Below are 26,762 nucleotides of genomic sequence, written 5' to 3' on the forward strand. Positions count from 1 at the left end.
TGTGAGAGGAGGAGGCACCAGCATAAATTGCCCCATGGGGGCCAGCTTCCCAAATGGCCACTTCCTGCCCCGCCAGTGCCCACACCAAGAGCCCAGGATCCAGAGATCCACTGGAGCAGCCAGGACAGCAGGCCCCATGCTGGATATCAAGAAATTTAATGAGAAGTATCCTCATCCAGCATAGAAAATTAAGATAGGTGTGCAGTAGTGACAGCTGTACTTTTAAACTCAAAAGATTGGAGGAGTCCCCCTTGGTAATGAGAGTTGATTATTTCTTCCCCTTTAGTAAATTTTCAAATTGCAGATTCTAGGTTTGAAAACAGAAACCTACTCACTATTCACTATATGTTCAGTATATTCCGTAAATACCCGCCTTGAACAGAAGTTTCCAGCTGTTGCTGCAATGCATCTTGGTATCCATGTTCAGCTGCCCCATGTGAAATTACAAACGAGCAGAATTTTGCTCTTCGTTACTTTTTTGTATGTACAATTATTGGCAGGCTTAGATTAGAATTAGTTTTCATTAAATAAGACAGCCATGTTTCACACGATAATACAATATACACAAACTACCATGTGTAAAAGAAAACAAATGTTTATGCCCTTCTCAATCACTGGAAAAATCCTTGATTACAGGAATCAAACCCTGAGAATGGCTGATCAGCTTTCTGCATATTTCCTTGGCTAGTTTGACAATTTGGTGATGAGCTCTAAATCTTAGATGTTAAAGCAAGTTGTCAGTAAAATTAAAAGATAAACTTTAAATCTGAATCTGATAGGAGTATGCATAATTTTGGGTGCAGCTATATAGTGACTATCGCTTTCAAAGCTGTTACTTCAAAGTAACAAGTTACTCATTGTCATGCAAATTTATAAAATTGTCACAGGCTTGAATGACCAAACGTATTTTATTTAAATATAAAATACTCAAGTTCACAATGTGTTAGACAATATTGATGAATATGTCAGCCTGAACGAACAGTGAGTAGAGAAAAAAAACTACAAGGGTTGGTTGGCTGATTAAAATAGTGACTGTTGGTACTGAAAAATTAAAGGGGATATCTCATGCTTCTCAGTCCTTCCTTTTTACAGTAAAATCATTCAGTTGTGGTCTATATAAACACAGAACTGCAATGCTTTGGTCTGAACTCCTTGTTAATTTGGCTCAACATTCCCCTTTTATACCGATGTTCTGAGGCGCGTCGGAGAGCAAATCGTTTTGGTGCTGTCTCTTTAAATCTAAAGGAGGCACTTCACACCCCGCCCCCCTCCAGGTCGCAGAGCGTTCCACTCCAACCTGTTCGGCCATTTTTGTAGTATACTAGGAGACTGTGTAATGAATTGTGTGGGTTAAAACTGGCGGATTTGCAAAACTGGTAAGCGGGAAGTCAACGACCTTGTTTTATCAGCTCCGCAGCAAATACTGTGATGTTATTGTTAAAAAACGTAATACGAAATAGAGAAACCATAATGGCATATTAATATGACCCAAATAGAATATAAAGATATCTACGCAGCACCTGGAGTGACTAAACTCAAACTTTGCGCACTCTTAGAGACTCCAAGTATACAACAAAATGTATTTAAGAGCTAAAAAAGTGGATTTCGCATGATATGTCCCCTTTAAAATGTTTATGAAATTAAAAGAAAAGACTTGTGAAAATGTTTCCCTTTGGCATAAACTGTATCTAATAAGGACCAAGAATGAAAATAACCAGCCTACTGCTATTAGAGAAAAACTGCAACTTGTCGGTAGCTACACCAGGAACAGGACACACCTAAAAACAGTTCATGTGATTACATGAATACATATTTATTTCAGCTACTGATATCTGTAAAACAACGGAATAAAATAGGAAAAACTGCAGATGCTGACATCAGAAAACCAAGTATGCTATTGTCAATACTACTCGCTGAACATGCCACAGAGAGTAATGTGCTGCTGGTTTCCAAGAAAAATAAAATATCCCACTGGTTTCCCTGTCCTTCCTTAAACGTGTCGACAAAAACACATACTAGTGATAAAAAAAAAAAAAAAAAAAAAATAAAAAAAATTAGGATTTACCAAATTTAGCATGTTCAAGATCCAAGCTCATACTATAACACTACCGTCATGACAAACTATCCAACAATAAACCATGCTGGGATCCCAACACCATCTTTTGCAGGACTCTCAGATTTCAGGCATTAACGTCATACTACAGATTCTCTTTTCTGTAGGGCACTCTCAGACAGTTTCTTCACCAATGAGAGCAGGAAAACTATTCTCAACATTGGACGTGGCACAATATTTTTTTTTTTAAAGTTTTGATTTAACTTTCTAAATACAACCAAGAAGTGCTAAAATAAAATCGAGTGAAAGTTATAAACATGGTTACATTTGTGTACAAACGGCGACAATGTTCCCAGTACAGTTCTACCTGTAGCCTTCATACAATCCTCCACAACATAATAAAAACAGGTGTTCCATGTGAGGAGATGCTGTTTGTTCATTTTCCCCATTAACTAATAGGGGACCATGGTGGCCCTTACAAGATGCATGCATCTTGCATCCTCAAACTCCTGGTTTGAGTAGATGTGGGTGATTCACTGTCATATTGTTCATATTTGGTTCAGTTCTCAAGTCTCAGAAACTTGTTTTAGCCTTGGGACTGGTCAGCTCAGGTCCTCTGACTACCTGTTTGTTAACCTATCTAAGCACCAAAAGGGTTGGAAATGTTCCAAGATTTACCAGAAAACAAAATAAACCCCCATGTTGGTTATCGTCCCGTCCGTCCAGGCCGACATCAGTCTGTCAGAGCGCTTTTTGTCCTCTTGCCCTGCTTCCCTCCGCTGGATGTGACGACGCTGCCGTTGTAGGCTCCGGCCGGTCCCACCGTGTCGTCCTGCTGCTCCTCCTTGGTGTCCGGCAGCTCCTCTTGAATCTCTCGCAGGCGTTTCATTGTCTGGTCGATGATGCGCGTGCTCACCAGGTTGAAGTCGTGCATGCTGACCAAGTGCAGGAGGAAGTTGCGGCAGAGGTTGCGGCGGATGATGTGAGCGCCGCGGTTCTCGACGAAAAGCATGACGGCTTGATTCATCTGGTTGTCTGCTATGAAGCTAGATGGAAAAATGAATAAGAGCAGAGAAGGAGCAAAGGTGTTTTAAAAGATGGGATTAAACGGTAGTGAGATTACAGAGTTAACATATTCAGTCCAACTGCATCAATAGGTGGCTCTCATGTGAGAGAGCTCCTTATTTCCAGAGTGCCTAGACTGGCGTCTCCATTATATTACCAATAAACAAGCGTTTCAATTAAACAGACAACACGCCATAAGAAAACGCTGTTAAAATGTAATTGAATTGCAACATATTATATCATTACTTTATAAAATAATGCATGACTGTTTAAACATCGCTTGACTCTAGTAATCAGAGGCCCACATTGAACGAGGTGAATAAGTGATTCAAGCTGCTGGTAATTAGGCAATTATTTTAGTGCAAGTTTCAGAGAATAAAAACTATATTCATTATATTCATACTCCACTATGTAATCCAGGGTGGAATAATCAGCAGTTTTGCGTTATACGTTTGCAATGTGAAAACAGAGCAGGTCTCCTCTCTGCTCTGACTGCATGCAGGGCTTTCAGGATGAGGCAGCTGCCTGTCAGACAGCGCTGAGGGGAAATAGGGATGGACTCACAGAGAGAGATTGGCTAAGTTGGCAACGCTGGACTCTCGTCTCTAGTTTTCCTTCTCTACAGAGAGCAGCGCGGTGCCCAGTAGCCACCAGTAGCTTCATAGTCTAGCAGCTTCGCAGTGAGACAGATAGGAGCCGGAGTTGGGTTTTCAAAATAAAAGTACATTTTAACATCTCAGATTTAAATTCACATAAATTCTGATTAGAATAAATGTGTAAATATACAGTAGTCATGCTATATCATATGCTTTACATTGTTTTAACATGTTTTTTTATTCATTCGGAAGGTGCGGGGGCTTTTATTTTGGTGCGGCACTGCGCCACGATCACATGTAGCGGAAATCCTGAATGATTTAAATACTGCGTTTCTATTCTGTTTTTGAAAGCAGATTATGTCCCCGATGTTCCACGGCTCCACCTCCCGCAGGAGTGCTGCTGTAAACTGCAGACCCAGATCTCCACCTACCCCCAACAATGGACTCCAGAATGTGATTAAAAACGGTGAAATCAGAGCATCTCTCAGTTTCATGGTAATGATAAAAGTCACCTGCTGCTGCTTAAAGCTGTGTTTGCATCTCAAAGTAGAATGGATTTTAGATGAACAGAGGAGAGTTCTGATTAGGATTACACCGTCAACTAAAGGCAATTTAATGTCATAGCAGTTCAGCTATGAAACTAAATTAAAATGACTTCTAACTCAGAAAGTGTGGAATGATCCACAGATCTTTAATAACTAAAGCCTGTATCCCGTAAAAAAAAAAAAAGAAGCAGCCACATGTGTTGCTACACTGCAGTAGCTTGTCTGCTCTGTTCAAAGCTAAAATCAGTAAAAGGTTCAACAGTCCTGCACACCTTGTGTGATTTAAGCTGTATGCATGAACATAGATGCTGGAAGATATATTTTTACTTCTATATATTTTACATCACTTTTGCTCCCAGAAAACGGAAGTGCACACCTCGATAAATGGAAACTTCCTACTACGATTGCTGGATTTTATCTGAAGGAAAGCTGTAATAAACAGACCCGATGTGAACTCCTGACTTTAGGTTTAAAGTTTACAGAATATATATGAACTGCAGAAAGGATTAACCGGGAGATGACTGAAGTGAAAAAGGTTTCCCACCCGCCAACCACAAACCTCCATGTCTAGTTCAGGGGTCCCAAAAAGTCCAGCCTCCCTAATAGAGAAAAACTATCCCAAGAATTTTGCTGCTTCCTGGAGAGGTTTCTGCAGTGGACGCGCACTTCACAATGTGTGCATTTATGAAAAAAAGAAAACGGAAAAAAAAAACCAAAAAAACATCAATGTCCAAATTTGAGATGAAACAAAACCCAATTTAAGTATGGAAAAATTAAACAGACTTTATGTGGCCTAGAATTAAAATGACCAAGCAGGACGTAATGAATCTCTACCCAAATAAGTAATCAATCATAATAAGTAGGAGTTCATGGCGATATGAGGAAGACCTGGATCAAAGTACAACTAAGTGGCTACCAAGTGTTCAAATTTAAAGATCATTTTACATTTCAACTTAGATTCGTTGAACAATCATGTCATCCCAACATAAATCTCAGCCTCCACTGCTCGCTGAGCTGAGATTTTCAACATACCCGTGCTTCATGACATGCAGGTTCCAGAGCTTCATCACCTCCTTCTCTCCCTCATTGACGTCCGTGAACTCATCCAGTTGCTGTAAAAACAAATAAAAATAAAATAAAAATGTTTCAGCCAATTTAAAACTGTCCCATCAGCCTAAACCTTGGTAAGAGGGGAAAATGTTTCAAAATGTAGCATTTGCTTTAGGACACCAGGCATCTGTTTTCCTCCGATTAGCACATCGTTTTAAAGGTCACATTTGTTTGTTTCCTATCATGTCTGTTCTCAGGAATTCTTATCTTAAATTAAACTTATTACATATAAAAAAACATATTTTTGATAGCACAAAGGGGAAACAAAAACTTAGGAATGAAAAGGTTTTCACAACTGGGCATCCAAAATTAAAGAGGCTGAGCTGGCAAAGAAGAGAAGCTAAGAGGACTTTTCTGCTCAGCTTTCGCCTGAAAATGCTAAAATCCAGCATCCGTGTTAAAGAAACAGCTCTGGTCAGGTGAGACCTGGATCAAACTATGCATTTGGCAGGAAACTAACACCAACACATAAGCCTTGATACACCACCCCCACTGTGAAACATGGCTTTGTTTAGCAGATACAGGAAAAAACTGTAGGAATTGATGGGGAAACGCCTCTAATCTAAACCATTGCACTGCTAGCTATATCTTGTATTCAGGTTTTACGTCCGGTCCAGACCAAAAACCAAGAATCACAGAAAAGGAATTTACTGACTAAAATACGAAAAAGAAAAGAAAATCATGACTGATTTGCTCCCACACCTGTACATACACACAGGTATGCACAGGTGTGTCTGGGCCAGGTGTGCTTTGTGCTCGCAGCCAAACCACAGAGAGCAAAGTGTTCCCGTCAAGCCAAAACCATACTTCAAACTTTTAGGGTTTACTTAATTAAATGCTAATTTGAAGCGGGCTGAACACACGTGTTGACGACGTAAGTGAGCCTAACGCGAGGTCAGAGGTCATAAGAGCGACCGTGGTAGCAGCTTCTCACCGTGGCGGTCTTCTCTCGGAGCCACTCTGGGTCCCTCTCGTCCTCGCTGTCCACGTCCATCTCCTGGGGCCGCAGGGGCATGCAGCTGTCACTGTGGAAGTAGAGTCGGTTGTGTCCGCTGACGTACGTCCTCTGCTGCTCCAGCTCGCCGTCTTCGGACTCCAAGAACTCCGACAGACTCGGTTTGGTCCTCTTGGGCCTAGGTGACAGTAAGAAAATACATTAAATGCATCCATGAGGTTAATAATGAAGCATTTATCTAAACAAGATTCACGGTTTACCACTCAACACGCTGCATCACGGCTCATCAGAATTCGCTGTTAAGTGCTTCATAAATAAACTTGAGTGATGAAAAAATAGCTGCAAAGACTCAGAAGAGGTTGAGATGAGGGGCTGTTTACCGTGAAACCAGTATGTGAGTGACTGGGGTTCTCTTGACTGGACCATTTCGGCTGAAAGCAAAGCCCGGCTGGCTGTGGATGTCCTGAGGGTTGCCCACGTAGGAGCCATCGTAGCACTCGTTGATCGACACGTCTATCCTTGCTCCCTTTGGGTGAGGCTGAACATATTAGAAGAAAAAAAAAAAAGATCAGTTAAAATTAGATTTGTAAAACAACTTTATAAAGACCGCAATCTAACACTTATTAAAAAAGGTCCTGATTACACCAGTATCCGCCAACAGTCTTCTATAACCTTTAGTCAACTATTGCCTTTTCTTTCCTTCTGCAATCAAGTTTGATGACAAATTAGGAAGTAGGACGCATTAAAGGAGAGTAGATACGACACATAGAATAAAGAAAATAAAATGATTTTTTGTTGTCCCAGAGAAGGTAAATTTAAATTTATAAGCAGCAAGGACGACAGAACAGAGAATACTGTAGTTACTTAAAATAAGCAACTCATCAGATTAAATTAATGTGCAGCTGAGCAGAGTAGGGGCTTTGAAAGTGTACAAAGTATGCATAAAAAAAAAAACAGCAACAATAATATGTATGGATAAATCTGTGCAGTTAAAAGTGAGGATGTAAAGACTTGTTGAGTTTGCTGTGAGCTTCAGAGGTTATCAAGTCTTGCAGCGGCTGGGATGAAGGACCTGCGGAAGCGCTCCTTTGAGCATTTAGGGTGAAGTAGTCTAATTCTCATGCCAAATTTGAGCTAGCTTTTAAAATGTTGCAAGAAGGAAAACGCGAATCAGATGCCTACTGTCGTCATACGTTGACATTGCGCTGTAATAAACAGGAAGTAGAGCTTTCAAACTAGCCAGAGATCAGTAAAGGAGCGAGGTTTTAATGACTGTGTTGCTTATCTAACCTCTCCCTCTCAGCTGTAGATAAGAAGCTACTCCACCAAACTACACCAAATAAGATGGCTGATGCCAAGTCTCAAAGAGCGCCCCCTAGCACTCCAGAAGACCACCAGCTTCTGATCAGGTAGCATCTGCTCTGGCCCTCCTGTAAAGAGCATCCGTGTTATGACTCCAGTCCAGTTAATTGTTCAGGTGAACTAACCAGAAATGTCAGTCATTCACGGCAAGCCGGTCTAGGGGGACGGAGACACTGTATGCTCCAGTCCAGTACTTTTTACGAAGGCTGGATTGTACTAAAGCAGGTTCTGACCCAAACTGAGGAGCAAAACAGTATATAAAAAAAAAAAAAAAAAAAAAGAAGGGACAGATGTTGCTTTTTAAGTGGCTTTGAATAATTTTGGCACGGCCCCCAGGTGGCAGCAGAACGCCACAGCGGGTAAATGTGCATCTACAAAACCCGAGCCCAGAACTAAAGCAATGCTAGAAACAGAAAAGGTGAGGATGAACTGGTAAGAGTGTACGTCGTGACTGGATGTTTTCCCTTCAGCACACCTGAGTCAGCAGCGAAGGAAAAGTCGCCCAAAAACCTTCAAAAACAAACCTTCCTTACCACATAGTTGAAAATGAAACGCGAGTGGGAGAGCTTGAGGTGTTTGAGCAGGCTGTAGAGTTTGCTGCAGTTCAGAGTGCACCAGGGACAGTGGAGATCGTCTCTGGCCTCGGTCTGCTGCCGCGTGTTGTTGTTGTACAGGAACTGACGGAGAACACATCACACTTACTACAGCGTAAAGGAAGCAGGTTTATCCCCCAACAAATGTTCGGTACTGATACATGCCAAACCAACCTTTCTCTGTCAAGGTCAGCATTCACAAATCATTACCATCACCCCCCCCCCCACAAATGTGTCAACAGGTGATTCATCTCCAGGCCCAGTGTTGTCCTTACTGCTGTGGGGTGTACCTGATAAAATATACGGAGCTTCTGCCGCGGCTCAGAGGAGACCTGCTCTTTCCTCGTCTGAGTGTCTGTGCTGACTGACTCTTTCACTGCTGACAGGAACAGACGCACAAGTTAAGTCTTTGGGTGGCAACAAATATCAACAATTATTTATGCATTGGAGACCAAACTAAGTTGTATGGCCTTTCCTTTTACACCCAAATATGCAACACAAATTTGAACATTGCAGAAGTCCCTTCCAGACAAAAAAAATAACACACTGTTGTTCAACGTTAATAAGAATCTAGATCTATACTAGCGATGCACCAGTCGTGCGTTCATTGGCCAACACAGATCCCCAGTTCTCCTTCCAGGACAACTCCATTGTCTGTTTTAGGTTCGAGTCAATGCCTCCTAAACCCCTTTAAGTCAATCCAGTTCGTAGGAGAAGAAACTTTTCCAGCTTCCCCCAATGCCATAAGAAGTAAAATGTGTCAGTTTTGAATTTAAATACATATATTGACCAGTGGTTATTCTTTCCCAATTTCTATACTCCTTTTCTTTTTCTGTTGTGGCATTGAAAAATGTCAAATAATTCAGATTAATAATTTCCTTGGCAGAAATGTCTCCCCCCAAAAAAGTAGATTATGAAAGTGGGACGAGTCTGTGCTTTTTTCAATGAGGCATTTTTTTTTTACTGGTTCTCATACTTTGGGTAGTCATCTTCATTTTTCCTAGAAATTTAAGAATAGTCCCACTTTAGACAGCATTGCACAATCCCTCTTTATTTTTAATGTTTTGCCAACATATTTTCTATTGGAAAGTCTAAGGACCGGACTGCCAGCTCCACTATGGTCGCCTTCTGGACTCTGATATCGTCTTCTTGAAACACCAAGTTCAAAGGTCTCCCTCTTCTGCGTGAGGCATGACCTGAAAGTCGGCGTCCGCTGTGCGCAATGTGCCTCAGCATCCGTTGTCCCCGCTCCCTTTTTTTATGTGGCCTACCACGTAGCAGCCGAGTTGCTGCTGTTCCTGGTCGCTTCCTCTTCGTTGTAACACCACTGACAGCTGAATATGGGACATTTAGGAGCGGGAAAACTTCACGACTGGACTTGTTGCTCAGGTGGCGTCCCATCACAGAACGACTCTGGGACTCACTGAGCTCCTGAGAGCCACCCGGTCTCTTAGAAATGTCAGAAAAACACAGTTTGCTTGATTTTATACACCTGTGGTCTGGAAGTGATCTGAAAATCTGATTTTGATTATTCAGAGGGGTGAGCAAATACGTTTGGCAAAATTGTTTCTGTTGTTAATATAAGAAACTTGACATTTTAAACTGTTATTGAATGAAATAAAAAGAAAAGATTTACAACAGAACAATAGAAGGTGGCCATAAGATTATCTTCATCTATGCATTAAGGTATATTCCATTAATAGTAGTTAACTTTTAACAGTATCAGGGAACGTGCTGAGTTGTCAGTGTTTGATCCGTGGGTCAGGGCAGGCCGACTGGCTGGTGCATCCCTAGTATACACACACATATCACTGGGACTAAGACTTTACGTTGGAATATGAAGCAAAAAAGCAATGCTTACACTTTAGTTGTGTGCTACATGAGTTGATCTCTGATGCATGTTTCTCTGAGAACAGAAATAGGTATTATGTAACGACTAGCTCACTTATTTTCTGCATAACAATAAAGTGAATATAAATCGTTAGTAAACAAAGTTTAAAAAGGAACCGTCAGCGTGACTCCCACCAGTGAACTCAGAATAAAATAGCTTATTAAAACATCTACTAACTAGTTCTCATGTCTGAAAGGGACTCAACAATTAATGCTGTTCTTCCTTTGAGGCCAAAACGCAGGACGACACAAATGCCAGTGCTTTTATCAGGCTGAAAACAGGAATCTCCTACTGCTTTTGGCTCTGAAGCATTTCAACTTGCATCATTTAATATGTGTACAACCTTATCTTACATTTAGATTTTTGTCACTTTTCTTTATAAAACTAACGTGAGGTATAAACTAAATAAAGGATCTAACAAAAAGTAAAGGCTCCTCACGCAACACTCAGGTGTTCAGGATCTGATTACGTCTCAAAATTAATCTCAACTTGACAGAATTTTTTTTTGACATACTTATAAGGGCTGCACGGTGGTGGCTGGTCCGGGTCTCCATCGGGCTGGTGGTTTCTGAGTTGCGGGTAGCAAGAGGCTTGGCTACAGGGGCAGTGGACTTTGCGCCGGCGTCGCCTGTCCAACGCAGCGTAAACTGCAGTGTGGGTCCCTGAGAAAACGTCTCAAATGGTGGGATCCTCTGTGGGTCAAAAATACAGAGTAACAGTTTATCATATCATTCATTGAGGTGCTGTTGGCTGATGTGACAAAAAACACTTCTCAGGTAAGAGCATTAATGAGGATGCACCGGGTTATGGGTCGAAACTAAAGAACAGGAAAACTATAGATGTACCGAGCACCCGTTTCCCGGTCAACGCAGATTCCCAGTTTTCTTTGAGTTCTCCATGTCGTGTCAGATTCTGACCCACTCAGATGTTGTTTTAGGATTATAAACACAAGAGAAAAAGGCACTGCTGGTTCTTTTATAAATACTGGAGTTTTGAAGCCAACAGAAAATGAAGAAATTTACAAGAGTAAGATCGTCTCTGCATATGTTCATAGTGATTCTTTCTTTGCCAGGTCTCCCTCGCAATGGTTACTTTCCTGGTTAAATCAAGGTTTGATAATAACAATACAGTCTGTGTAATTTATATTTTACTAAAAAAAAAAACACGCATCCTATTAGTTGGATTATGGATAAAAATGGCTGGAAATTCTATATGCAGATGATATCTTGACGGCTGTGACAGACCTTGAGACACCTTTGCTACAGAAAATGGGCTAATCCTGGCGGTAGGTGGTGGTGTTGGCTGTGGGAAGTCCTCGCGCTACCATGGAGCGGGTGGTGAGGTGCATTGCCTCGACTGTGCGTCGAGCTAATAACGGCTAGCTATTCATACCGTGACGTTTACTCATAGTTTTATACCACTCTAGCATTTAAATACGATTAAATGCTAGAGTGGTATAAAATATTTAAACACACGAAGAAGTGGATGACATGATCAACCTCAATTCTGGAGTATATTTTGGACTATAAATCAGTTTTTTCCCCAATTGTTTGGCCGATCCTGCAACTTATAGCCAGGTGCGACTTATATATCAATTTTTAATTGGTAATTGAACCAAAAAAAGTAAACAATCTATAGCAGAAAGAGGGCGCTCTAGGCTTGTGAAAACTATATGCTGCTCCTGTACCACTTAAACATTAATTGAAACATTAACTTATAGATAAAGACTGAACACATGTAGTAGGTACATACGTTTCACTGTTTCAGTCTGCATTCATGCAGCGAATCGTTGGATGGTGCAGCTCAAAGGACCCAGACCGCGACAGAGCCCTGTTACTGGGCTGTCTGTGAAGCTAATAACTAAAACTAGCTTACAGGTCTGTTGTGCTGGCGGTTTACTACTTCGCTGATGGACGTGAGCTTTATATTGCTCTGAAACATCTGTGTTGTACTGTTAGCTTAGCACGTAGCACCGTTATGCTCAGGGTCTAATTTCAGCATAATTTTGACAACTTTCAGTGTAACGGGCCGTTATGGTGAAATGCGCTGGCAAGAACTTTCCCGGTGGAAGTTGCTGGCTTGTTATGCCAGTTTACTCCATTCAACCTGCCAAGTACGTTCCATATTATTCAGCCACTTGTGGGTGCAGTTGTGTAATTTCTACATAAATGTCTTTAGTCCGGTGTGACTAATTCTCCATTTCTGTTTTTTTGACTGACACTACTTATGTTCTGGAGTGACTTATAGTCAGAAAATACGGTCATTCTTCAACGTTTCCAGGGAGTGACTACTGCACTACAAAGAGGGGAATTGGACTTGTGCAATGCTGTGGATTTGGTTTCCTCACCGTGTGACTACATTTCAGCCTTGCGAGACCAATTTGATATCTTTCGGTGTCAGCTTTTTACTCTGGTTACGGCGGGTAACATGATCATTGCAGATGTCTCAAAGAAGAAAATAGGAAGAGACTTGACTAATGACTCATCTGAGCCTGAGTGAGCAGTCAGGAAACAGATGCTTTTGTACGTCCGTTTATATCTGCATCATTGACAGGTTGGTGTCAGAACTTGAGAAGACATGATGTGCGGCACAACTTTGGGTTTTTTAAAACACTTGCCCCGGAAACCTCGACTTAATAGCATTAAATCTGCAGAAGACGTACGACAGTGACTTGGAAGAAGACTTTGTGCAGTAAGTAGTGCAATCTAGAAAGTTAGTGCAGGATGAAAAGTGGAGTCTGCAGTGGAGTTACTGAACTTTTTAAAAAGGAAGAAGTGTCTATGTTGTTTCACAACAGACACATCGCGCCGCGACTGTTCCCAACTATGCCAGTTACCAAGATCCTAAAGATCCTACTCTAAACTGGACTTGGTGAAAAACAGACTGCGATCAAGCATGCAGCAAGACTGAGTCGGTAACCCAACAATAATGTCCATTTAGCAGGATTTTAATTTTAAGTACAGTCGTGGCTTTTTCTGCTAAGAAGACTAGAAGAAAGCACATTTAAAAAAAAGGTAAGAGAATGCTTTATCAAGACCCAGCACCCTGTTCAGATTTTAAACACTTTTAGTTTATCGATTTATGTTATGTTCCTCCTGCTTTTTGGTATCCAGACAAACTCTGGTCCTATCACAGAATGCAATACACTTGCTGATTTAAAAGTAAAGTGGTCTTGATATATTACATATAAATGTTCGTAACTTGCTCCCACAAATGGAGAAGGTTCGCATCTGGATCGATTCCACAGGTGCAGATATTATTGCCGTTCCTGAAATTTCACTCTCTTTTTTGAAATCATCTTTTTATTGAAAAAGGGCTCTTAAAACAATACAATTTTCAACGTATATGATATTCTGTAGACCCTTCTCCAATTCTGTTTTTGTTTAGAACATAGAGCACAAAACAAAAACCATACCATGATAGAAAAAAAAAGACAAAAACATAAAGAAAAAAACCAAGACCTTACACCTGAACCAGAGTACCAACATTATCTGTTATCTAATCATGTTAAAGGGGAGACTGAAAGTAAAAAAAAATTAAATAATAAATGAATAAACAGTAGCATGTTTATATCATTATCATAGAAAGTCCAGGTGTCAGTGTGTACCGTTTTCTTCACCATCAAAGGACACTCAGAAACCGGAGGAAACTGACAGCAGGAGGTCTGACAGACTACAGCTGGGCGATGCAGACTAAAAATAATCAATATTTTTAGGCTGAATGCTGATATACAATATTTATCTCGGTATGTTTTTCTTTTCATGAAGTAATTATAAAAAGGCATCTCTGAATCAAAGCTATATCCCAAATGTCTCACAGGCACATTGTTTAACAAACAGCTGTAGATAACTATGAGAAACAGCTGAAAAAAAATCACCTACTGGAACACATAAAAATAGAATTATTAGGGATGATTAACGTTAAGGACTTATTGATACTACTACTTTTAAGGATACTCCTTATCGAGCCGGTATTTTATCAGTACCATTAGGGATACTTATTCTTTTTATCAAACAAAAGGATAAAAAAAATACCTAAAATTAAAATAAATTAACTCTATAAAGATGATTTCAAGTATTAAGTATTTTACCTGATTCCAAACCACATTTATATATTTTTTAATATTATCTATATTAACCAAACAATACAGAACAAATTTGTTGTTTGTCGCTTTGGAAAAAAAAAAAAAAAAAAAAAAAAAAAAAAAAAAAAAAATCAGTAGTGGGTCTGAAAAACTGTTAAGTGTTGATGAAAGTAAGCAAGCGAACATATACTCTCAACCTATATCTCTTTTTTTTTTTTTTTTTTTAGTCTTGATATTGCCCAACCCTCTGGCAGATTTAAAGCCACATCTGGATCAGAGGACAAGTTTCCCACTACTATGGTTAGCATTACTGTGAACATAAGATAAGATAAGGCTTTATTGATCTCACAGTGGAGAAATTTACTTGTCACACATTGGCTTAATGAACAAAAAGAAGGTACCAAAAGGAGGAAAGGTGCATAAGGTATATACAGTGTGTCCACATATGTACTGTGTATATAAAAAAAAAAGTGCAGGAGAAATGAAGCAGATATTTAGGGTGACTTATGTACACTCAGGTGACTTATATACAAATGGAATGACGTTTCACATTAAGTGGTACCAGGTAATAACAGTGAGGTAGTGAGAACATCAGTTTCTTGGTCTAATCCATCGAGTACGTACAGCTAGATTTTCTGTGCAGAAGCTTTTTTAATAAGAGCCTTCACTTTTATTTTTTCTAACACCTCAATGACACTCACAATAGCTAACTCAGTGCTCTTCCCTCAGCAACAACTCAATCCAAATGCCCTTATAAAGCAATGACTCTGTGTGTCTCAGCGGTCGCCATGATAAGTGCTGTCTGAATAGTCCAGTAAGGAAGAAGGTAGGAAAAGTCGCCTGTATGCTTCCTCTCCAAGCTAGTTTTGCCAAGGAACCCCACGACGTCTCTTACCGGCACTAAGAGGCCTTAAGGTATCCCTCCTTTGCGTAACATGACGTGTCAGCACAGCCCCCTCAACAAAAGTGTCCGGAGAGAAGAGATCGCGCCCTTTGCAGTTCATTTTCAAAAAGCTGTAGGCCTGGATTTGACTCACATCATCCATGTACGTTTCCCTCATGTATGACGTCAAAGTTAAAGGCTGTCCGAATTCGGCGCAGCAGTCCGAAGCTCCTTTCCTTTCCACGACAGAGTTCTCATTGTTGACCTTGTGAAAGGTCAAGGAACAGGAGCTATAAGCTATTATTAAGGGTATACGTACGGAGCGAATGGGTGTTGGTGGCAGTGTGGCCTGGTAGTGGTTGGGCGTGATGCCTTCATTGAACGAAACAGGCTCCAACTTTGGAGTTACCATCTAGCTGAGTATCAGTCGGCCCCATTTGAGCATGAAAACCGCCCGATTCTGGTCTCTTTTTCGCTCCACCTCTACCAACGCCTGATCAGTCCACTGAAACTAACCAATCAGAGCACACTACACATTCTGTGTCCACACAAACAAATTCAGTAGTTTTGTGCGTCAATCTCTTGATTAAATAACACTGGAAATTCATCGCTGTAGACCTGCAGGTGCTTACAAAGCAGATGCAGACATGATGACAGAGATCAGATCTCACACGTTAGGAGTGAAGAATAGAAGCCACCTGCAGACAAACTAGGCCCACCCACCTTGCCATCAAGGATCGTTTCCCACGTGGCCCGTTTTTTGCTCACAGGACTCTCGTCCATCCCTTGCATCGACACCTCGTACTCTCCGTCCAGCAGCTGCAGCCTCCTGTAGAGGAACAGAAGCACTTTCTAAAAGGTTTCATCAGAAATCTGCAGGAAAAAAAAATAAAAAAGGGAAAAACTGGATCACAACCGCCTACCGATTCTTATCAAAGACAGTCATCTGTGCGATGTAGGTCTCTGTGGTCCCCCCCTCCTCTCTGTGTGCTGAGCCTCTCTTCTTTCTACTGGGCGTTTCTATCACATCTGAGCACAAAAGTGAAATTTTCAAGATGAGTGGGTGGGGGGAATTTAACATTGAGCAAGCGAAAATTTGAATTTAGTGGCGGCTGCGTGTAACGCACCGATATTCTCGTTGGCCTCCCCGTTGAGTAGACCGCTTCTCCCAGTGCGCGACACCCTGAAGAGGAGCGAATAGGACTTCACCATGTGGCTGTTGCTGGGCTCAAACTCATTGCTGGGGACGAGTAAAGAGGGGCAGGAGCCCAGCTTGGTTTGCTTAGAGTCGGGATTCAAAGGCACCTGCTTTTTACCGGTAGGCACTTGTTTTATTGGGCAACTGACATCCTGAAGGAAAGGGAAAGTATGAGAATCATCAGTGGAATAAAGGCAAAGAGGAAGAAATCCTCAGTTGCAGCAATGAAGGTTTCAAACTATACCTTGCGTTTTTTATGGCAGACTTTGACGAGTAGCACCTCTAAAGACACAGAATGTTGCTCGTTTTCTGAATTCTGAGATGGCTTTTCTGCATCGCAACAAAAACAACAAAACATTCATATTAACCCTTTGGTCCCCCAAACATATTCAAACAAGAAAGATTTCTGTTGGTACCATTACAGCACATCAACACCATGCTTGGCTTCTTAAAGGTTATTCAAATAAAGGCATGTCTAAATCAGAGGTGGGCAATAACTAGTTACATTTACTTGAGTAATTGAACAAAATTTACTTTTAGGAGTACTTTTACTGCAATGTCATTTTTACTTGTACTTGAGTGATATAATAGGAAATATCACTCCTTTGCTCAAGTAAAATTTCTGCCAACTCAACCCACAGTGAGTAAGTTCACTGAAGAACAAACAGACTTGTTTTAACCAAAAATTTCCCAGAGAGAAACTTTATGTTAAAGTGAGACTTCTTGTTTGTACACAAGTTTTGTTGCTTTAATGCTAGTTTTTTTTTTTTTTTTAATCTGCTGGGCTATTAAACCATTTGGAGGTCAAGTGAACATACAGTAAACAGTAGATATTATCATTGGAAGTACTTTGTACTGTTCTAACATACATTTAACTACTATAAGTGTTGGTTTAATAGGTTTTATGCTGAAAAACATTTAGAAGTATTTCTTGTGCCTGAATTTGTTACTTTGTAGTTGTTGTTTTTGTATATTTTTATGTTAGACTTTAAAATACCTAAATTTGTTAATAACCTAATATTTTTGCCTGACCGATTCAAATATCAGATCAGTTGTCATAATTTGTTACTAAGTACTTGTGAAGCTGTCTTACCAAATACTTTTTTACATTTGAGTAACTTCTTACTTAGTTACTTTTTACTTCAGTACAAACATGTTGAAGTAGTGCTACTCTTACTTGAGTAAAAATATTTGGAAACTCAACCCATCTGTGGTCTAATTCCTCCCCACAAACCATGAAATACAACACAAATAATATAATACAAATTGTTATTTTACAGAGATATGCTAAAACAGGATAATTTGACACGACCGATGAGAAGTATTGTACTCATGTTTAAACTGTTTAACCTTAGAGTCACATTTAGCCCTTCACATAGAAAAACATGCTGCTGGGTGGTTTGGTATCAGTATGTGCTGTGCAGGACAATGAAACTGGATCAGAAAAAGCAAAGGTGAGAGCAATCTTAGGAGCTCAGAAAGAAGACTACAGACATCCACGTTAAAGGCAACAGATAAGTCGATCTCCTGGCAGCTTCAAGTTCCTGTTGCTGCAACGACTATTATTATTAAAAAGCAGAAGGTCATGGATCTGTGACCAACGTCCTGGAGAGCAACAGGAAACGTGATCCCAGGTTGATTAGATGGATGCAAATGGTGGACAAAGAGCCAAAACCATTCAAGGTCAAAGTATGCCACTGTCCGATTGCACCATCTGTCTTATTTTTAACCATACGGGGCATCAAGGAACTGTTGACAAAAAAATACAGAAAGCAAGATTTGATGCAAAACACACATTGAAAGGTCCCAGTATTTCTAGAAAAAAATGATTTGGACTGATCAGACAAAGGTGGAGATTTGTGGCCAGTTGCATCAGCCCTGTGTTTACAGAAGGGAAATACAAGCAGGCCAAGCAAAAAACACCATACTTATTGTAAGATAAGTACGCTGTTAGGTTTAGTTCTGGGTCTGCTGCATTTACATCTGTGCAGGGCGCAACAAAGTCTGAGGACTACAAAAGGCCTCGTGCGACGGGATTTTCTGCCCAGCTCCAGAAAGCTCAGCCTCAATCACAGATCACTGGTCCTCCAACAAGGATAAAGACCCCAAACCTACAGCAAAAACCCACTCAAGGACAGCTGAGAGAAAGCATTGCACTACTCCTAAACGATCCTTCCTGATCCCCGATTTTAATCCATTGATCATCCATGGAAAAATCTGAAAACTGTGGCACTCCAATAAAACGAGAGACATATTATAAGCCGTTGGCTGAGGAAGAGTGAACAAAACGAGCCGTTGGTTTATACAACCCAAGTTTGCTTCTCATATTCATTTAGATGAAATATTCAACTGAATGTTTTACTTGTTGCTGAAGGATACCGCCACATTTGTCCATCTCTGTGAAACAGGCAAGAGTGAAAGCTTTCTGCAGACAAGTATTTCAGAGTTTGAAGAATGTACATTTTAAAAACATTTTCTATTAGAAGCTTAAGACTTCTAGCTATGGTCCCACATCTCCAACAGAATCTCGCACGCGTACCCATTGTTCCTGCACGACCTCATGTCAGCTTTGTAATTTTGTTGCTGTATTGTGAGGCTACTCTGTGACCTTTTTTTGTTCATCTGCAAATGTCTTTTCTAAACTAAAATGATTAGCCAAGTATCACAAGAGCCCCATTTTCATTCAGATATTCAGAAAAGGTATTTAAACCAAGAAAAAACAACAACCACCAAACGAACGCTTACCATCCTTATGGAAGAACCCGGTGAACGTTAACTGTAGATGTGAAGACAAGCTAAAAGACAAAAAAAAAACATGTAGTAATAAACGTGTATTAAAGATGGATGTCATTTTAATGTCTCTTCAGATAATTTAAAGTGCAACACTTAGATCTTTGTTACCTTGGAGAATCTTGCTCTACCTTCATTTTCTCTACCGTCTTTAACATATCGTCCACTTTGAATGTTTTCCTACAAGTCAACAGTTAAAGAACAGGATGTTAAATGTCTTTTTAAAGAATGTCCACCGACTTTTAGGTGAATTAGATGCTGACTGTGTACCTCCGTCCATTTGTTCGATTATTTCTGTGCGACATGAAGGTGAGGGTCCTGTGCAAAAATATGGGCTGAAAAAAAAAAAAAAGGAAAAGAAAGAGGTGAGAACAAGTTTGGATGACCAGTTCAGTGAAGGTAAATCTTATAGAAATAGTCTGAGCGTTCACTTACTGCAATGAGGTTCCTCGTACGGAGGAATCTGTATATCTGAGTAGGTTCTAGGGACAAAAAGGACAAACAATGAGTATAAATATTAAGGCCCTGCGCACACGACAACGGTTGTTTGGTGAAAACTGGCAAGTTTTGTGGCGTTTCTACTGTTTGTGTACACCACAATGGCGTGTTGTCGAGTTTCAACGAACACACCGCCTACTAGTGCCATGGCGGGGGAGGGTTTTTTTTCTATTAGTGTGGTGGAGCTGGTGATCAAAATGTTGTCATGTAGACGTGTTAACAGAAACGGAACAACACTCCAGTTCTCAATGGGTCGTTGTCGTGTAAACAGGACCCAAATCACCTGTTAAATTCTCACTGTGCTGCGCAATCTGTCTCTCAGTGATCTTCTGTGACCAATAGCTGCAGGCATCAACAAATGTTACTGGTGCGCAGAAATACGCACCTTACAGTCACCATCTAACTTGTTCTATTAGTATATTAGTTTGAGATTTTCACAAAATACACACTTTTAATTGGTTTCTGTGTGGAATTATATGCAAAACCTTTATTACAGCAAAAAATAAAATAAAAATATACCTAAAAAATTTCCCAGAGTTTTTAAATGGCTAATTTCTACGTATTCTGTGTTTGGGCAGCCTTTCATTTTAGCTGACCTGATTTTTGGCATTTATTCAAACTGACTTCTAGTTACAGTGAAGTGCATACAACATTTAAAAACATTAACTGAACTTAAAATCAGAAGTTTCATTACATTTTGATGTAACTTTGTCCTGGAAACAATACATACCTTGCACGGCAGGCTTCACATCTTTATTTTGAAATAAAACATTGAAATAAAACCTACCAGAGATCAGCTTGGAGCTAATACACAGCCTGGGACATCATGTTCTGCAGATTCACTGACTATAATTAAGACAACATTTTAATCTCTGCCCCCAGACAATCCTGTTGTGTTTATGTCAGTCACACAGGCAGGTTAAACATATCCTGGTTTTCTTCCAGATTAGCTTTAAATAATTTCAACATTGATGTTGTAAGTGGGCTACAAAGGTGTCAAATCAACCAAGGTTTACCGACTTTGGTTTTGAGTGTCTTCAATGTAAAACAGGTGGAGATGGAATATGATGATCAATCACAGTAAAGTGACAGGCAAATTGTTATTGTTTCCATCATTCCTATTAATGATGGTTTAATTCTGGAAATCATGCAGAAATTAAGTTAGGAATCAGAAAATCTTTCCTAAATTGGTGTCAAAATGCAGTACTCAACACCAGTGGCAACTTTTGGAATATTCATTGCTGCACAATCTCTTATTTGGATCTGGATGTTTGTTCTACCCCCTTTACTCATATATATATATATATATATATATATATATATATATATATATATATATATATATATATATATATATATCTCCTGCCACATGCCATTGTTGACATATGAGATGTGCTGGCACGTTTTTAAATAAGACAAACAACATCACCTGATTGGGTCTCACAAGAACAATTCGCGACTTTAGTTCAATCTGACATTTACTGCTAAACACATTTGAATGTCTAGTTCGACACTAAGAGGAGCTGTTAAACCGAAGCCCTGACAGAAGAAAAAAAAAACAACAAAGATAGCTTCAGTGTAGATCAGGTTAGGACGTGGGAAAACCGTGGTAAAGTTAGATCGGTAGATAGAGATCTCACTTTCAAAGGCCTGTAAGAAGAGCTCATGGTCGGCCTGGATCTGCTCCATCTTCGGCTTCTTCACAGAGTTCATCACCGCGGATGAGGCGGGGTACACGGCGCCGTTAGCTTTGCAGCTCGTCCCGCTCATGATGTGCCCTGAGTTCTGGGAGGGAAACAACATCTTATTTGGGGATACAAATCACCACATAACAAATGGTGAGATATACAACCAGTTAGCTTAGCCGGAACAAGGCTCATACTCTCGCATTAGCAGCGTAGCAATCACCAAGTAGCTAGGCTAAAAGCATGGCTAACCTGTTTGCTATCTTGGGATTTCAATGTGAAATTAAAACCGGACGGGGAAATGCAATCGACAATTTCTTTTGTGGAAAACATTGAAGGTGGTGAAATACAACTCACCCTGGCTGATGGCATTAATGAGTCAGACGAAACCCATGAAGAGGAGGCAACGACACGGAGGCTAGTTAGCTAGCAAGGCTAGCATGGTTCACTTAAAATCAACAAGCGTCCTCACACCCAAAGCTCCGCTTAAATCTTCTGTCACGTAACAAAAAATATATCAAGCCAAAGCCAAGTAAAACAAAGCAAACCGAAGAAGAGCGACTTAATGTAAGCTAATATCGCTCCCCTCGGTTTGTACTAAACAACAGAGCGAGAGTAGGTTGTCAGCCAATAAAAGACGAGCGGAGTGAGAGCAGCGGGCTTATTGGACAACGGTCCCCGGATATGACGTACACCCCGCCTCGCTTTCAACGATTTTGCGGGAAATCCCACTTCACCAAGTTTCATATCAAAACAACCAGGTGCCACAGCCTTTGCACAGCACTGAATTCACTAACCTGGTGGCAATTATAATTGGACAGAGGTGTACATATATTAAAATTTAAAAAGTGCAGTAATAAACAATAAGAATTACAAAAACAAATACGAATAAAAGTGCTGCGATGTGTTTCACAAAGGCAGTGCAGACACGATTCATGGCCAGAAGGAGGCTTTCTGGATCCAGAGCTCTCAACTCTCACGCAATGACCATGTGACACACGCATTTCACTGACTTCACACACCACACATGGCATAAAGCCCACTGTCCATTCAGAGCTCAGACTAAACCCCGCCTTTCTGCAGAGGCGTTACAGCTTCTTTCACAGCTTGTGGCCACCTGCTGCAGTTCATGTTAACAGAGAAGCAGGAAGAGCAATCGGAGATAAATAACTTTGGTCTTTATCAGTGGTGAAATAAAGTCAGAAAGATATTCACAGATTTGGCTTTTCCGGATAACTCCTCGGCGGATAATTTCTTCTACAAAAGCGACACCTCTCTGCAACCACAGCAACACAGACAGTGAGCTACAACCATAGTTTCCTCAAAATGAGTCTCCCACCGGTCCCACGAATGCTTAGGGATCGTCTGCAAGCTGCAACACCAGAAGAATAATCATAGAGACATTTTTAAGAGCGTCACCAAGGAGAGGTGGATTATCATCAAATTAATTTAATGTGTATCTGATCTCATGTCTTTCATACTACATTTATTGGATTAGAAAATAATAAATTTTTGCCTAGATGGCAAAAATATTCATTAAAGTCCCTTTTGCTAAATGTAGGATACAATATAAATTCATTAAAAATTACTGTCTGCTCTATAAATCAAATTGCTTTGGATAAAGGGCTTTCATTTTAATCAGCTTTTATCATTTATATAAGTAATACCTACAATTTAACTTTTTTTTTTTAGTTAAAATAAATATAAAATGATCAATAAGTACACCATAAAATGTTGTAGTGCCACTAAACTCATAGCACACATAGAGCATCACATGTGGTTCATAATACATCTCTTACTTTGTGAAAATGTGCTTAACTCTATTGTGTGAGATTTTTTAATCATTATTTTAAACATAAAATGACCAATAAGTACACTATAGATCATTGTAGTGCCACCAAACATATAGTACACATCAATAACCTCCTCAGGTTCATACTACAACTCTTACTTTGGGAAAATGGCCCACAGATATTTCTGATATTCTCCACGTAACATTAAGAACTTTTATATGTATTATTATCATCCACAAAGTAACTGTTAGAAGTTGTAGGGTGACAAAAATCCTCACATCTACTCCATATCAAATTTTTCTTACGCAGTCTCAGTTCTGACCAATTATTTTACCTCAAAAAACAAAACAAAAAAATAATACAAATATATCTTTCTCCATTGTTTTTTATTAGCAGTACTTAGTTTGAACTGCAGTGATCTCTTATCAAGAATATTTTATTTAAAAAAAAAAAAGGGGGTTAGGGTTACAGGAGATATAGAGGAGATTTGTCTGGTCAGCGCAGAGACTGAGATAAGAAACCTGTCGCTGCGAAAGGTAATGATAATGGTTACAAACTGTAACAGGCTAGAAGTGCATGGAGCTGAAAAGAGGGAAGACGTCAGCAGCTGGATCATGCGTAAAGACGCAGCGTGAGACCCCATTGTGCTTCAAGTGTTGCAGCTGAGGGCAAAATGTCGGCTTGATGAAACTCAGCCTCATTCACCAATGAGGATATAGATCTACATTGATAAACAAACCTATAGATTAATGGTAATCGGGGGTGTTTTCATCGCTTGGATGAGGAGGACCCTTCGCAAACAACAACACGAATTGACAGAGAAGTTCCGATTGTTGAACTCAAGCAAAATTTTGCTTGCCTTTACGAGGGGATAACATGTAAATTACTAGTTTCATTCTCCTTGTTCGCATGTGGTGTGAACGCACCTTTAGGCTTTGAACAATCTGGCAGCGAATGACTGTGGGAGACCAATATATAAAGGCAGGATCACAGGTTAGGAAGAATGAAAGTAATTGAGCTGTAACAGGTCCAGCTGCTCCCACTAATTAGTAGAGCAGGGAAAAGCAGAATGCAAAGTGGTAACCAGCCAGCCGGCACAAAAAACAACTGATTATGACGGAAGACAGGGGAAAAACAGAGCAGATGCATAATAGTATAAAATAAAGGCAACTTTGTGGATTTTCCTGTCAGGGATTAAGACTGTCATCCTGTTACATCTACACTGGTTGGCTTGCACTTGAGCAACCTGCGTCTACATATATCGCCTTCTACATGTATCGGATGACGTAAGTTTGCAAAGAGAGATTCAAAATATGAGAGACTACAATATCTGCTGCTAAACGTAAAAAATAAGGACATAGGTTGTCAGGTCCCACCCATTTATCTGGACTGAGAGACTACAGCTTGCAAAAGCACTACAGCTTGCTTTTGCAACTTCACTGACACATATATTTGAAAAAGAGAAGGTGTTTCCGTTTAGTGGTTCATTCATGGAGGAAGTGAGCAACTGACCATCAGAGACAGCATCAGATAAGTGTCCAGAGGCATGAAATGTCTATTAAAACAATGAAGCTTTTTTGGTTTATCTGATACCACAGTGGAGCAATGATGGTTGCCAAAGAGTTTCATAACACTTTGTCAAGCTTTCCTTGAGTTATTTAAGCCATTAAATAAGGGCCTACTGGTGGGTCAATTCTCCCAGGCACAGAGAGAGAGAGAGAGAGAGAGAGAGAGAGAGAGAGAGAGAGAGAGAGAGAGAGAGAGAAATACAAATACGAATGGTCCATATGAACATTTCTCATTATAGTCCGCTCTTGTCTAATTATTTATGGATGTTGGTGTTGAATCATGTGTGGTAATTCTTCCACTTCATGTAAATTCATAAACCTGGAAAACTGAGTTTGGTATGGCAGAAAATACAGTCTACAAATGTACCATATTTGATACTATCAAAAGATAAAAGGTGCTGAGTTAATAATAATAATAATAATAACAATACATATTATTATTATTATTATTATTATTGTTATAATTTCTCTTACAGGTCAAGAACGTTGCATTAGCCTAAACCCCTGAAATTGTCACAAAAGTAAATGATTCAATAAATAAAATGCACAGGCTAATTGTCACATGTATCCAGGTCATTTATTAGGAATGATGGTATAACAAACTGCTTTATAAACGCTGGTGAATGGACAGTTAGGCGCTGCGGAGCAGAAACAAACTTGCGGCGTGGCCTAAGGAGATGGTGAGTAAAGAAAACAATTTAAGTTAGGGGCGCCAGCAGCTGCCTGTACGTATGCAATGCGATTTTGTTTTGATTGAAAAACATTTTTTTTTTAAATAAATTATTTGATCTTTTATTGATTCCCCTCCATGATTATTATTATCAAAACTGTAAAAAAAACCCTAAAATTAGAAATGGTCTTTTGTGGCAAAGCCTAATTAAATTAGTACGTTTACTTTTCTTTACCTGTCGACTGGCACTGTTTCCATAAACTTACTGAGACTGTGTGGTCCTAACTTAAAATGAAAACACCACTTTTGAACAGTTAAATCTGGTTGCAAGAGTGGAAATGAATGTAGTCGCTTCACCGCCTCCTCTGGATGTCACAGACACAGCCTGCACCTGCATCTCTCACGTGACCACGGGGTTAGTCTCCTTGCCTCCACCTGCGCAGCTAAAACGCTGTACCGACGTTGTTGACCGGAGGGAGGTTTTTCAGTCAACGGAGGCTGCACATGAGTAGAGTAAAATGTACTTTAATTGAAGATTTCATTTAATTAGTTTTTAGATGGACCAATGCGGTGGAGCACAAATCCTCTGACCCAAGCTCGGATCATCCAATCAAAATACTGGAAATGCACACATTACGTTTACGTTCAGCCGGAAAGTGTGCGACAATAGTGTTGCTTGGCCTTGCTGGCTCATGGAAGGATTGATGTGAATCTTTTCTGTTCAATAAATTAACATTATTAGTGAGGCTTTAGTTGTAATTTTATGTATACAAATTTAATTACGTTTAGCTTATATAAAATGGCATTTCTAGTGTGTTGGTTTATCAGTTTCATTTAAAATTTATCAAAGTCAGGCTGCACACATCACAAAAAAATTAGTAGCTGCTAATAGGTGTTGAGTTTTTGTGCCAGGCCTTAATTTATCGTGCCACTGGGTTTGTGAAACACTGTGGAGTTCTCTTCCTCTTAAAAAAATTCAGTAACTCCACTGCAGACATGCTGGCCCCATTTTCATCCTGCAATAACTTTCTGAACTGCACCACTTCCTCTACAAAGTTTTTTTCAAGTCATTGTTGTACTGTTTTTTTGCAGGTTCAACGCTACTAAGCTGAGGTTTTTGGAAGAAAATCAAGAGAAGTGTGTTTAAAAACTCAAAGGTTTCCCACTCATTAGTGTATGACTGGTATGTTCTCATGTTTTGACACTAACCAGTCAATGATGCAGGTATAATTGGACGCCGTAAACGGCCGTGGAGAAAATTTGGGACAGTTCCCAGGGCCCATGACTGACAGGGAAATGTTGAAAAATAAATATTCTGTGCAAGGCCCTAACTTCCTCTCTTATGGTCCAGTTCTGGTATCCATCAGCAATGTTGAGTAATAACTTCTGGATGTAATTGCGACAGAAAGCTTTTTGTTGCAAA

At 40.0% G+C, this 26,762-nt stretch overlaps 1 protein-coding gene across 4 annotated transcripts; it reads right to left on the reverse strand.

Moving 5' to 3' along the window:
* Positions 1-889: 889 nt before the first annotated feature.
* suz12b (SUZ12 polycomb repressive complex 2 subunit b) lies at positions 890-21,959 on the reverse strand. Of its 4 annotated transcripts, none has more exons than XM_036136846.1 (18): positions 21,666-21,959; positions 21,264-21,408; positions 19,561-19,607; positions 19,396-19,460; positions 19,237-19,305; positions 19,081-19,130; positions 16,580-16,665; positions 16,265-16,487; positions 16,061-16,166; positions 15,861-15,966; positions 10,685-10,862; positions 10,141-10,185; positions 8,570-8,655; positions 8,220-8,363; positions 6,705-6,862; positions 6,304-6,502; positions 5,292-5,371; positions 890-3,099 (listed from the first exon to the last, which is right to left on the reverse strand). In XM_036136846.1, exons 1-18 carry the CDS (start codon positions 21,678-21,680, stop codon positions 2,787-2,789), a joined length of 2,115 nt encoding a protein of 704 aa, XP_035992739.1. In that variant the 5' UTR covers positions 21,681-21,959; the 3' UTR covers positions 890-2,786. The 4 variants fall into 4 exon arrangements, with proteins under 4 accessions (XP_035992739.1, XP_012711192.1, XP_035992740.1 ...); XM_012855738.3 differs by having other exon boundaries at positions 8,570-8,658; XM_036136847.1 differs by lacking the exon at positions 10,141-10,185.
* Between the last annotated feature and the right edge of the window lie 4,803 nt (positions 21,960-26,762).

This window comes from Fundulus heteroclitus, chromosome 5 (assembly GCF_011125445.2).
Source record: "Fundulus heteroclitus isolate FHET01 chromosome 5, MU-UCD_Fhet_4.1, whole genome shotgun sequence".
Taxonomy (NCBI): domain Eukaryota; kingdom Metazoa; phylum Chordata; class Actinopteri; order Cyprinodontiformes; family Fundulidae; genus Fundulus; species Fundulus heteroclitus.

Bases quoted from the DNA above. Each gene is read 5' to 3' on its own strand.
- suz12b (XM_012855738.3), bottom strand. The intron at 19,461-19,560 runs GTAAGTGAACGC...TTTTTTTTTCAG, and splicing joins GTACGAGGAACCTCATTGCA to CCCATATTTTTGCACAGGAC. The intron at 3,100-5,291 runs GTATGTTGAAAA...TTTTCCATCTAG, and splicing joins CTGCATGTCATGAAGCACGG to CTTCATAGCAGACAACCAGA.